The 12,877-nt window shown below is 43.1% G+C and overlaps 1 protein-coding gene across 5 annotated transcripts in view; it reads left to right on the forward strand.

Annotated features, from left to right (window-relative positions):
• Window positions 1-5,354: 5,354 nt before the first annotated feature.
• Window positions 5,355-12,877, forward strand: part of CEP120 (centrosomal protein 120) — an 83,709-nt gene continuing 76,186 nt past the window's right edge. For 2 of the 5 annotated variants that reach the window (XM_005209108.5, XM_059888286.1), the window contains exons 1-2: window positions 5,477-5,573; window positions 5,818-5,896. In XM_005209108.5, coding sequence (XP_005209165.1) covers window positions 5,848-5,896 — 49 coding nt within the window. In that variant the 5' untranslated portion in view covers window positions 5,477-5,573; window positions 5,818-5,847. Of the gene's footprint in view, window positions 5,374-5,476; window positions 5,574-5,814; window positions 5,897-12,877 lie in introns of those variants that run through there. The other 3 variants (XM_059888285.1, XM_059888284.1, NM_001078000.2) reach the window with 3 other exon arrangements.

Consider the following 12,877-nt stretch of genomic DNA (forward strand, 5'->3'; position numbering starts at 1 on the left):
TAAAGTCAGCTGCCCCTAGTACGTGGGCACTCTACAGATAGCGCAGTCTTTCCAAAGCAAGACAGCAGCATTTTTGTTGGCCTGCAGCCCTTCCCCAGAGTTCCAGAAGTGTCTCCAACTCTTCTGGTCTCTCTGGAGTAGGGGGAAGGTTCCCACCCTTTACACTTTGCTCCACAGAGAGCCGCTGTGACAACATACCGTGACTCAATGGCTCAAAGCTCACCCTAGCCTAAAGTAACCCCATGAAACTTACTCCACATAGGAGGGAGTTTCAGAAATATTCCCAGCTGAGGCTAGTGGTTAAGAACCCACCTGCCAATGCAGGAGATGCTAGAGATGAGGGTTCCACCCTGGGGTTGGAAAGATCCCCTGGAGGAGGGCATGGTAACCCACTCTAGTATTCTTGCCCGGAGAATCCCCTGGACAAAGGAACCTGGCGGGCTATGGTCCATGGGGTCACAAAATTGGACATGACTGGAGCAACTTAGCAAGCACGTACACACGCCAGAAATATTGCTTTTCTTTAGACTCTTAACTTCAGTTCGAAGTTCCTTCCAACAGGCAGAAATTCAGTCTCAGTTATCATTGTAGCTCCCCTCACAGAGTGTTGTGCAGAGGTTCTAGGGTGCTAACACCGAGCAAAGACTGGCCTTGGAAGTTTTTGCCCTTGCTGGTCTCTGTTCAGCTGTCTATCAGCCCAGCCTCCATGGTTCCTTGAATTCTAGTGAGTTTGCTGATTCTGTGTCAAATTAGGGGCATGAGAACCGGTGGCAAGTGTGATAAATTGGGGACTAAGTTCTCAGTCCCCTCCTGAAGGTTCTGTCATGAAATGGAATTTGGGTTCCTACCACACTCCCCTTCATCTTCTCCTTCCCAGTTGAAGGCAATCTCTTCTCCTTCCCTTACTACCTTCTTTCCTCTGCCCTTCAGGGGCAGCTATGATAACCACTTTAATGAATTTAGAACAGGGGGAGGGAGTAAGTGTGGGAGTGGGAGGGTGGGTGTTGTGTGTGCTCAGTCGCTCAGTCGTGTCCAACTCTTTTAAGACTCCATGAACTGTATCCCACCCCAGGCTCTTCTGTCCATGGAATTTCCCAGGCAAGAATACTGGAGTAGATTGCCATTTCCTCCTCCAGTGAATCTTCCCAACCCAGGGATCGAACTTACATCTCTTGCATTGGCAGGCAGATTCTTTACCATTGTGCTTAGCATTTAAAAATGGAATGAGTTCACATAAATGTTAGCTGCTTATGGAAATTTGGAAACTCTGGCTTTTATTGCATGAAATAACCAGCAGGGGAAGAGAAGGGTTCTCTTTTCTTCTGCTCAGGCCAAGCCCAGCCCATTGCACTAGTTACCAGCACCTGCCGGACCTGAGGACTATCTGACTGTGGAAGCTTCTGCTGTGATCTTTCACAAAAGCCAAGCAGAAGGGCTAGAACATAAATATAGGCATAAGTGAGGGGGTATAGAAGATCTGGTTATCTTTAAAAAAACCAGAAGAGGAACAAACTACAAAATAATAGCAGAATAAATTATCCCTCCACATTCATAATAAAAATGGCAATCATATTCAGAGATTGCATCACATCCTAGGCCCTTAAAAGAGGCAATACCATTTAATCCTCACAAAACTCATGTGAGCTGAGGACTACTTAACCCGGGTTTACTGGTGGGAAAACCGAGTTTCAGGGCAAAGTGATTTGGCTAAGCCACAAAGCTGCTAGGTTGAGAAACTTGGAATGAAGCCACGTGTGTCTCTCTACTGTGGGGCTATATTGTCTCCCCTCCTATAGACATTAGTGGTCCTTCTTTAAGGGATTAAAGGCACGGACATTAGTTGCCAAGTTTAGTGAGGTGAGACCCTAGATTGGAAGTCATCTTGACACTGAGTACTAGTTACTAAGTCTACTCCCGTTTCCTCTTCTAGAAGGAGGCTATTTCTAAGCACCACTTGAAGATCAGAGTGCCACCAGGCTCTTACTAATAGCAGTTACCAATAGATATGTTAATTTTATTAGTCCTTGACGCTTGCTTTAAATTTTACTAAGTGGGCATGTGTATGTGGGGAGGGGATCAGAAGTGGTAAGGGGCTGATGAAGGGGAACACAGTTTATGATGCCTCCTGTGGTGGCCACAAAAGTGTTGAAAAGATAAAAAAATATATATATATAGAGATATACTACCAGGAAAGTGGTTTGCCAAAATGTTAAGTAGCTACAGAAATTGAAAGGCTTGAAATGAGTCAAAATGCATTGTTTCCGGGAAATCCCTAGAAATAGAAAGCTGCCTAACATAAACTTTTAGGTTGACAAACATGATTTTAGAATCAAGCATTTAATCACACTGGTTAGTTTGAATTTGCATGTTTAGAGTGTAATGAATCTCACAGTATGTAATGGACACAAATTTTACATTTTATTAGCATTTACTGATGTATTTTGAAACAGTAATTGATACTTTATAAACTTATAACAAGTTTTTTTCTCATGAATTTAAGTTGAAATATGATTTATGCAAGAACTGAAGTTGTTACTGCTAAATATCACATATGAGAGGAAATTAGATTGTAGAATAACAGATAAGGAGGAGGCTCTAGATGCTGATAGAATTATAATTCCATTTCTAGGTGGGATAAATGGGAAATTTTATGTCATTAGTTTTGTAGTTATAAAAAACAAACAAACAAAAACCAAATCATGCCAACTAAGTTGATGACTTTTCAGTAGCTATGATGAGGTGATTTTAGAAGTAATAGTGTCATTTGGGGTAAAAATTTAGAGAAAAAAAAATTTTTTTTTCACAAAAAACTTTGTGAAAATTTTACTTTGTGAAAAAGTTTCTTAGTTAATTTCAATGATTTGTCAGATTTTTTTTCTGACCTGAGATTATTCTTTGGCATTCAGTGATGGTTTACAGTCCAGGTTTTCGGCCCCGGTAGATATACTAAAGCAAAACAATGAGGTATATTGATGGCAGTTCCTGGTTCTTTTGCAGCTATTAGGTAAGGTCTGAGATCGTTCATATAAAAAGGTAATACCTGAATGGCATTTACTACATTTAAGTTTGAACTAAGGAACCATTTGTGCTATCCTTGTACAGCGGAAACAGAGGCTAAAAGAAGTAAAATGACTTGTTTAAGGTCACCGGCATGCAAATGGCAGAGGCAGGTACCCAAACTCTTATCTCCTGGGTATTCTTTCCATTGGAGACCCTTAGTTTCAGTGCTTTGACTTCCCTTTTCCTAGAGTTTAATGCTAAGTAGTGTTTTACACTCTGATCACCTTGTATTTTGCTTGTTGTTGATCTGTTTTGCTAATATTCTTTGAGTACTGTCAGTATGGACATATTTGTTAGACTGCTCAACAGAGGATATGTTAAATAACAACACTGGCATCATATCAAAAAATTTAGATTGTGGTAAAATCTGTAAAATTATGTGACCAGTTTCTTCAACAAAGAGTTTCAAGGGGAAAAAAAAAAAATAAGTGGACATGAGTACCTATAGATTAAAAAAGGCAAGAGACAGATGAACCAAATACATTGTGTTTTGGGTCCTAATTTGAACAGACCAGCTGAAAAAAGTTATTAGACAACCAGGGAATTTGAACAGTGTATATTTAATTGTATTAGTGAATTATTGTTAAATTTAAGGTGTAACAGTACAATTGTGGTTAAGTATCTAATATTTTGTTGTTGTTGAGCTGCTCAGTCGTGTCTGACTCTTTGCGACCCCATGGACTGCAGTATACCAGGTTTCTCTGTCTTTCACCATCTCCCAGAGCTTGCTCAAACTCATGTCCATTAAGTCATTGATAGCATCCAACCATCTTGTCATCTTTAGTCCCCTTCTCCTCCTGCTCTCAATCTTTCCCATCATCAGGGTCTTTTCCAATGAGTTTTCTCTTCGCATCAGGTGGCCAAAGTATTGGAGCTTCAGCATCAGTCCTTCGAATGAAATCTAATATTTAAGATATTTAAAAAACTTTATCTTTTAGAGGTACTTAGTGAAAGAGAGGAATGATATGACATTAGGAAAGTGAAGTGAAAGTGAAACTCCCCTCTGACTCTGTGCGACCAGGTGGACTATACAGTCCATGGAATTCTCCAGGCCAGAATACTGGAGTGGGTAGCCTTTCTCTTCTCCAGGGCATCTTCCCAACCCAGAGATCCAACCCCAGTCTCTCACATTGCAGGTAGATTCTTTACCAGCTGAGCCACAGGGTAAGCCCAAGAACACTAAAGTGGGTAGCCTATTCCTTCTCCAGGGGATCTTCCCGACCCAGGAATTGAACTGGAGTCTCCTGCATTACAGGTGGATTCTTTACCAACTGAGTTATCAGGCATTTCCTTCAAATACCTGTTCCTCTGCAACGGATGAAGATGACTGGTCTTCAGTTATCAGTCAGATATTATTAGTCAGATAATTTCTCAAGCTGTTATCAGTCAGAAATTATCAGTCAGATAATTTCCCAAGCTGCGTTCTGGGTACCTGGGGGTTCTTATATGATTCGATCCACTTTTGAGTCTGACATTTTCTGCAGAAGAATGTATTGAACCCAAAGTAGATCATTATTTTGGTTTTATTTTGCATAATGCCTTATTTCAGGGAGGCCTCTAAAGGGGCCTGAAAATGTTTTAGAAGTAGTCTAGTCCGGTCTTCACATCCTCCTTTTCTTTGGGGCACAAAGCGGAGATGGGGTGGTGGGGCGGAGTGAAGGAGTAGAAATTGTTCTCTCTTCCTCCTCCTCCCACCGATCCCGCCCAAGAACTAGGTGCTTTCCAAAAGACTTCTAATCTTTCCTAAAATAAAGCCTGAAGTGTGTGGGGGAGAAGGCATGGAAAGGGGGAAATGTCATCTAAAATGAAGCTTTTAGATGCTTTTTAATTTATGGTTTTGATTTCGCTGGGTAGAAGAACCTATACCTTTAATTTTCCTGCCCACGTGACAATGTTTTTGTTTTAGGGTAGTTTTTACTGTACAGGAAATTCTCAGCGAGCTTACGTCACTGCCAGCAGTTACAGCAGTTACCGTAATGACGCTACTTTAGTTTACAAAGCGTGAAACCTGAGCTGCCGCCAGGACAATTTTAGTTGATTTTAGAGTTCAGACTTAAATCATTATTTTTCCAGGATTTAACTTTTAAGCAGTATTGACACTGGTGGCCTGAACAGAGCTAGGTTTTTTGGTTTTCTAAATCTATATTGATGTATTTCCCAGGTTTTGTCTAGGACGAAAAGCAGAGAATACAATACATTCGCATTCCATACTGGGGAAGTTCGGGAAGGGGTTACTGCAGTAGTGCGCCTGCGCAGTTGGTCTCCACCAAGTCGCCCGCTTTCTCCGGTCCGGCTAGCAGGGGGCGCTGTGAGGTAACGGCTAGTCTTTTCTTCAGGGCTCTGGAACGTAGCGTAAAAGGGTAGGAGGTGAGGCGGGCTGAGGGGCGTTCTATCCTCGACAGCCCTGATCTCTATCACCCTTTGTCCTCCAGCCTTCCCGGGGCTCTAGGCCTGCGGGCCTGGTTGCTAGGCGGAAGCGGGGAACTGCGGCGGCCGCGGCGGCAGCAGTCCGGGTGTGTGAAAGGTTTTACCCAGGCGGCAAAAGGTCCTCTGGCGGCGGGCTCCTGTCTGCCTACAGACAGGCCGGGCCGGGTGGACTGGCGGCCCCGGGCCGGGGAGCCTGGCGCGCTGCAGGCCGACCGCCGAGCGGGATCCTGGTGTCCGGGGCTGTGGGAGGGCGGCGGGAGCTTCGCCGGGAGTTCGGGCAGGGGTCGCCGGCTGCCCACCACTCACCCGGGCCCCTCTTCCTCCCAGCAGACCCCCGCCTACCGGCCGCCGACTGCGACCATGGTGTCCAAGTCCGACCAACTGCTCATCGTCGTGTCCATCCTAGAAGGTGAGCTACCGGGGACTTGGCGTTTGCAGCTGCTGCTGGTTAAATGTTAACGGAGTAGTGTGGGACTGAGGCTTTGTTAACCTGAAGAACCCTGTCATCGTCGCTGGTGCGGTCCCCAGAGACTTGTTTGAAGTTGTATGCCGTAAGGTCTGTTGGGCAGGTGATTTAAAAGTCCCCCAAGGGAGTGGGAGTATGAGAGCTATTAAAGTGAAAGTGAGGTCGCTCAGTCGTGTCCGACTCATAGCGACCCCATGGACTACAGCCCACCAGACCCTCCGTCCATGGGATTTTCCAGGCAAGAATACTGGAGTGGGTGCCATTGCTATTAAGGGAGGTGATATTTATCGTGATTAGCCGTAGACCCAGTGAATGTTGGAGAAAGTTTCCATCAGAAGCAGCATATCGATGCTGCTTATAATAGGAACTGAAAAGCACCTGGAAAGCACGTTCTGTTCAGCGACCTCCTGGTATCAATGTTGAGAACTTTGCTTTGACTCAAATACATATTTCTTGCATTTTTCAGAAGTGTTTATGTGTTCTTGCATTTTCAGATGTCTTTGTGGGGGGCCCTTTCATATATAGCACTCTACTGGGTGCTTAGAGGACTGCAGTTGTCAAGAGGGTCTGTTGCACATGCCCAGAAGTTGGGTTTGTTTGGAGACTCGCTGAGTGTCAGGCACTGTGCTGGGAATAAAAACACAACAGACCTGGTTCCAAAAGCTACTGGTGTAGCCTGAACAATAAATACATATCAAGGTGTGGAAGAAGGAATGACCACCTCTGTCTGGGAAGCTGGGAACGTTTTTCCCAAAGGAGATGACTTTTTTTTTTTTTTTTTTTGGTCATAAAGAATGATGAAAAATTTGTCAGGGGGAGAAAAAAGAAAGGAAGGGCATTCCAGGCAAAGGGAAGAGCCAGTGGTGTTTAAGGGATAGTAAAGCTAGACATGTTCTTTGATTGCTTGGATTCAGTGTGGTTGGAGAACAGGAAAGTGGAGGATATAGAAGTTGATGGCTAAATTGAGGTTAGGTTTTGAATAATATGACAAAAAGGAGTCATCTTGAATGGTGAGAGGAATGGCTGGGGACCCCTGCCCTTCAGGGGAGATACTTCACGGAGGCCTGGCACTCTTTGGGAGGTGAGAGGAAAGAAAACATTTGAAGGAGAAGATGGGCCGGAATCCATAGTGTTGGGGAAGATTTAACTGTTAGGTTACTGACTGTTTAAAGACATAGGACTAAAATCCCCTTGTAATTTGGTGATCAAAAAGCTTTTGGACTGTGGCCCATGCTATGAGGTAATAGAAATGTAAGGCACTCTCTTTCCCTTCAAGGTTGTAGGTTCTGTCTCCTTAGGGAGGTCAAATTAATGTGCAGGACATACTATGTTGGGATGTAATGTAAATAAATTAAAAATAAATGATACAGTCTGTAAACACAGGTTTGGGAGGTGGATTAGGTTGATGGCCGAAGTGCCTTGGCTGGTAGGTAATCAAGGATAGAAGAGTCCTTCTAGGCGATTAGACAACTCAGACCACTGTGGGATTGAGTGTGGTGGTTTCCAGAGAGCCTGGAGTTGGGAAGGTCAGTTAGGTGTTGCTATAAACATATGCAGACCTCCAAGCTGTTCCTCCTTTTGTGTTTGTGTTTCTATTCATTGTAACCACACTGTTGCTTCAAGCCAACACGCTGGGAGTCAACGTCTTCCTGGGTTCCCTCTCCGTCCCCAACATCCAGATGGTCACCAAGTGTTGATTTTATTTTAAAAATAATAGTAGGTACTTTATATAACTTTTTAAAAAATGTAAACTTTTAAATGAACGAGTTTCCATTGTGGGTGCCTTGCTGTGGGGCTGTCATGATCCCCCTAATCTACTGTAGTAATCTCAGTGGTCTGTTTCATAAATGTTTTCAGAAAACACTGTCCGCCTTACTGTCAGGGGTAACTTCTGAAATGCCAATCTAATTTTCTTAAAGTCCTTTGATGTGCTGAGGGATAAGGTCCTGCTTAGAGTGGCATATATGGCCCTTTAGGGTAGACTGGTGACCTCCCTTTTCAGCCTTCTCTCTCCTGCTGTGTGTATTCATATGTTCCCGGTCCTTCAACTATTTGAACTGCTTGCAATTTCTTGGCTATGCTTCTAGAAGTGCTCTTTATTCAAAAGAACATCACTGGGCCTCTACCATGAGCAGACTTTGGGCTAAGTACTAGATTCCACGGATGAGAATGATAAGGGTTTCTGTTTTCAAGATCTTCTTTGTCTTTGGGACGAGGCAGGCACCTGTTGGTCCCATACTTATCCTCTGTTTTCAAGCTAATTGGAAGTTGTAGTTAGGATAGTCTGAAAATATAGGGGTGTTTTTGGACACATATGAAATTCATTTGTGAAGCTTAGTGATCGATTAGAGCAGCCAACAATGATGTCCTGTGAGAGGCCCCTGAGTTCTAATTGGGAGAGCCATGCCCAGTGTGGCAAGACTCTTCATAGGGAGTTTCAGATGAGAACTTTTGGTTGACACTACAGGTTTGCAATCAAGGTCTTTATGACCAGCCTAATTCCTTTTAAGCAGCTTGAACCAGGGTAAGTGGCAGGAGGGATGTACTCATTTAACTGTGGTTAAACGCCCCTCACGGAAACCCCCTCACCAGACCTGCAGACATGCTGGCTGTAAGATGCTTAGTGCTTATTTCTTTTTTAGTGTTTTTTTTTTTTTTGCACTGTGTTAAGTCTGTTTCCACTAGACCCTCAACTCTTCAAGAACACATACTCTGTTTTCTTCCTTTTGCATCCCATTTTCTGGCATAAACCTAACCCTGAATATGTCTTCAGCAAACTGAAGGAATGAAGTCAGGCAGTACAGATGAACAGTAATGCGTATATTTTAATATTTCCTGATAGTGTATAGCATTGCCATTGAAAATAACATGAATGAATGAATGTGTTTATTTTCCTTTGGCTAATTTGTAAAGTATCCTTTACTCTGTTAGTTCAGTTCAGTCGCTCAGTTGTGTCCAACTCTTTGCGACCCCATGGACTGCAGCATGCCAGCCCTCCCTGTCCATTGCCAACTCCCAGAGTTGACTCAAACTCATGTCCATTGAGTCATGGACGGATGCCATCCAACCATCTCATCCTCTCTTGTCCCTTCTCCTTCCGCCTTCAATCTTTCCTAGCATCAGGGTCTTTCAAATGAGTCAGTTCTTCGTATCACATGGACCAAGTACTGGAGTTTCAGCTTCAGCATCAGTCCTTCCAATGAACATTCAGGACTGATCTCCTTTGGGATGGACTGATGGGTCTCCTTGCAGTCCAACACCTTGTGGCTCTCCAGCACCACGGCTCAAAAGCATCAGTTCTTCGGTGCTCAGCTTTCCGTGTAGTCCCACTCACACATCCATACATGACCACTGGAAGAACCACAGCCTTGACTAGACGGACCTTTGTTGGCAAAGTAAGGTCTCTGCTTTTGAATATACTGTCTAGGTTGGTCATAACTTTTCTTCCAAGGAGTAAGCATCTTTTAATTTCATGGCTGCAGTCAGTCACCATCTGCAGTGATTTTGGAGCCCCCCAAAATAAAGTCTGACACTGTTTCCACTGTTTCCCCATCTATTTCCCATGAAGTGATGGGACCAGATGCCATGATCTTAGTTTTCTGAATGTTGAATTTTAAGCCAACTTTTTCACTTTCCTTTCACTTTCATCAAGAGGCTCTTTAGTTCTTCGCTTTCTGCCATAAGGGTGGTGTCATCTGCATATCTGAGATAATTAATATTTCTCCCAGCAATCTTGATTCCAGCTTGTGCTTCTTCCAGCCCAGTGTTTCTCATGATGTACTGTGCATAAAAGTTAAATAAGCAGGGTGACAATATGCAGCCTTGACGTACTCCCTTTCCTATTTGGAACCAGTCTGTTGTTCCATGTCCAGTTCTAACTGTTGCTTCTTGACCTGCTTACAGATTTCTCAGGAGGCAGGTCAGGTGGTCTAGTATTCCCATCTCTTTCAGAATTTTCTACTTTTTTTGTGATCCACACAATCAAAGGCTTCAGCATAGTCAATAAAGCTGAAGTAGATGTTTTTCTGGAACACTCTTGCTTTTCTGATGATCCGATGGATGTTGGCAATTTGATCTCTGGTTCTTCTGCCTTTTCTAAATCCAGCTTGAACATCTGGAAGTTCATGGCTCACGTACTGTTGAAGCCTGGCTTGGAGAATTTTCAGCATTACTTTACTAGTGTGTGAGTCGAGTGTAATTGTGCTGTAGTTTGAGCATTCATTGGCATTGCCTTTCTTTGGGATTGGAATGAAAGGTGACCTTTTCCAGTCCTGTAGCCACTGCTGAGTTTTTCAAATTTGCTGGCATATTGAGTGCAGTACTTTCCCAAATTCATCTTTTAGAATTTGAAATAGCTCAACTGGAATTCCATCATCTCCACTAGCTTTGTTCATAGTGATGCTTCCTAAGGCCCACTTGACTTCACATTCCAGGATGTCTGGCTCTAGGTGAGTGATCACACCATTGTGATTATCTGGGTCGTGAAGATCTTTTTTGTATAGTTCTGTGTATTCTTGCCACTTCTTCTTAATATCTTCTGCTTCTGTTAGGTCCTACCATCTCCAGTTTTCTTGAAGAGATCTCTAGACTTTCCCATTCTATTGTTTTCCTCTATTTCTTTGCACTGATAGCTGAGGAAGGCTTTCTTATCTGTTCTTGCTATTCTTTGGAACTCTGCATTCATATGGGTATATCTTTCCTTTTCTCCTTTGCCTTTCGCTTCTCTTCTATTCACAGCTATTTGTTAGGCCTCGTCAGACAACCATTTTGCCTTTTTGCATTTCTTTTCCTTGGGGATGGTCTTGATCCCTGCCTTCTGTATAATGTCATGAACCTCCATCCATAGTTCTTCAGGCACTCTATCAGACCTAAAACCTTGAATCTATTTGTCACTTCCACTGTATAATTGTAAGGGATTTGGTCATAATTAGGTCATACCTGAATGGTCTAGTGGTTTTCCCTACTTTCTTCAATTTAAGTCTGAATTTGGCAATAAGGAGTTCATGGTCTGTGCCACAGTCTTGTTTTTGCTGACTGTATGGAACTTCTCCATCTTTGGCTGTAGAGAATTTAATCAATCTGATTTTGGTATTGAACATCTGGTAATGTCCACGTGTAGAGCCTTCCCTTGTGTTGTTGGAAGAGGGTGTTTGCTATGACCAGTGTGTTCTCTTGGCAAAACTCTGTTAGTCTTTGCCCTGCTTCATTCTGTACTCCAAGGCCAAATTTGCCTGTTACTCCAGATATTTCTTGACTTCCTACTTTTGCATTCCAGTCCCCTATAATGAAAAAGACATCTTTTTTGGGTGTTAGTTGTAGAAGGTCTTGTAGGTCTTCATAGAACTGTTCAGCTTCTTTAGCATTACTGGTCAGGGCATAGACTTGGATTACTGTGATATTGAATGGTTTGCTTTGGAAATGAACAGAGATCATTCTGTCATTTTTGAGATTGTATCCAAGTACTGCATTTCGGACTCTTTTTGACAATGATGGTTACTCCATTTCTTCTAAGGGATTCTTGCCCACAGTAATAGATGTAATTGTCTTCTGAGTTAAATTGTCGTCTGAGTTAAATTCACCCATTCCAGTCCATTTTAATTCTCTTGATTCCTAAAATGTGGATGTTCAGTCTTGCCATCTCCTGTTTGACCACCTCCAGTTTGCCTTGATTCATGGACCTAACATTCCAGGTTCCTATGCATTGTTGCTCTTTACAGCATCGGACTTTACTTCCATCACCAATCACATCCACAACTGGGTGTTGTTTGTGCTTTGGCTCTGTCTCTTCATTCTTTCTGGAGTTATTTCTCCACTGATCTCCAGTAGCATATTGGGCACCTACTGACCTGGGTGGTTCATCTTTCGGCGTCCTATCTTTTTGCCTTTTCATACTCTTCATGGGGTTCTCAAGGCAAGAATACTGAAGTGGTTTACCATTCCGTTCTCCAGTGGACCATGCTTTGTCAGAACTCTCCACCGTGACCTGTTTGTCTTGGGTGGCCCTACACAGCATGGCGCTCATGGTTTCACTGAGTTAGACAAGGCTGTGGTCCATGTGGTCACATTGATCCTGTTACTGTGTTAACAGGAAAATTAAGATTCAGGTAAATTTGTTTTTGCTAATTTGATTATTTCTTAACTCTCCAGATAACCTGTTCTATATTAAATACTGGTATTAGTTGTTGTTCAGTTGCTCTGTCCTGTCTGACTCTTTGCGACCCCATGGAGTCAGCATGACAAGCTTCCGTGTCCTTCACTATCTCTCAGAATTTGCTCAAACTCATTACCATTGAGTCAGTGATGCCATCGAACCATCTTGTCCTCTGTTGCCCCCTATGCCTCCTGTCCTCAATCTTTGCCAGCATCAGGGAGTCACCTCTTCGTTTCAGGTGGCAAAGGTATTGGAGCTTCAGCTTCAGCATCAATCCTTCTAATGAATATTTAGGGTTGATTTCCTCTAGGATTGACTGCTTTGATCTCATTGCTATCCAAGGGACTCTCAAGAGTCTTCTCCAGCACCACAGTTTGAAAGCATCAGTTCTTCAGTGCTCAGACTTCTTTATGGTCCAGCTCTCACATCCATACTTGACTACTGGAAAAACCATAGCTTTGACTAGATGGACCTTTGTTGGCAAAGTGATGTTTCTGCTTTTTAATATGCTGTCTAGGTTGGTCATCGGTTTTCTTCCAAGGAATAAGCATCTTTTAATTTTGTGGCTGCAGTCACTGTCTGCAGTGATTTTAGTAATATCTAAAATTGGTATAATCACATTTTTAACACTTTAATTCTGAATGTTATTGAGATCATTGCTGCTCAAAGTGTGAACCAAGAACAACACCGTTGACATCTCCTGGGATCTTGTTAGAAATGCAGAATCCTGGGCCCATCCCAGACCAGTTGAACCAGAATCTACATTTTACAGG

The sequence above is a fragment of the Bos taurus genome, chromosome 7 (genome assembly GCF_002263795.3).
Source record: "Bos taurus isolate L1 Dominette 01449 registration number 42190680 breed Hereford chromosome 7, ARS-UCD2.0, whole genome shotgun sequence".
NCBI classification, from domain to species: domain Eukaryota; kingdom Metazoa; phylum Chordata; class Mammalia; order Artiodactyla; family Bovidae; genus Bos; species Bos taurus.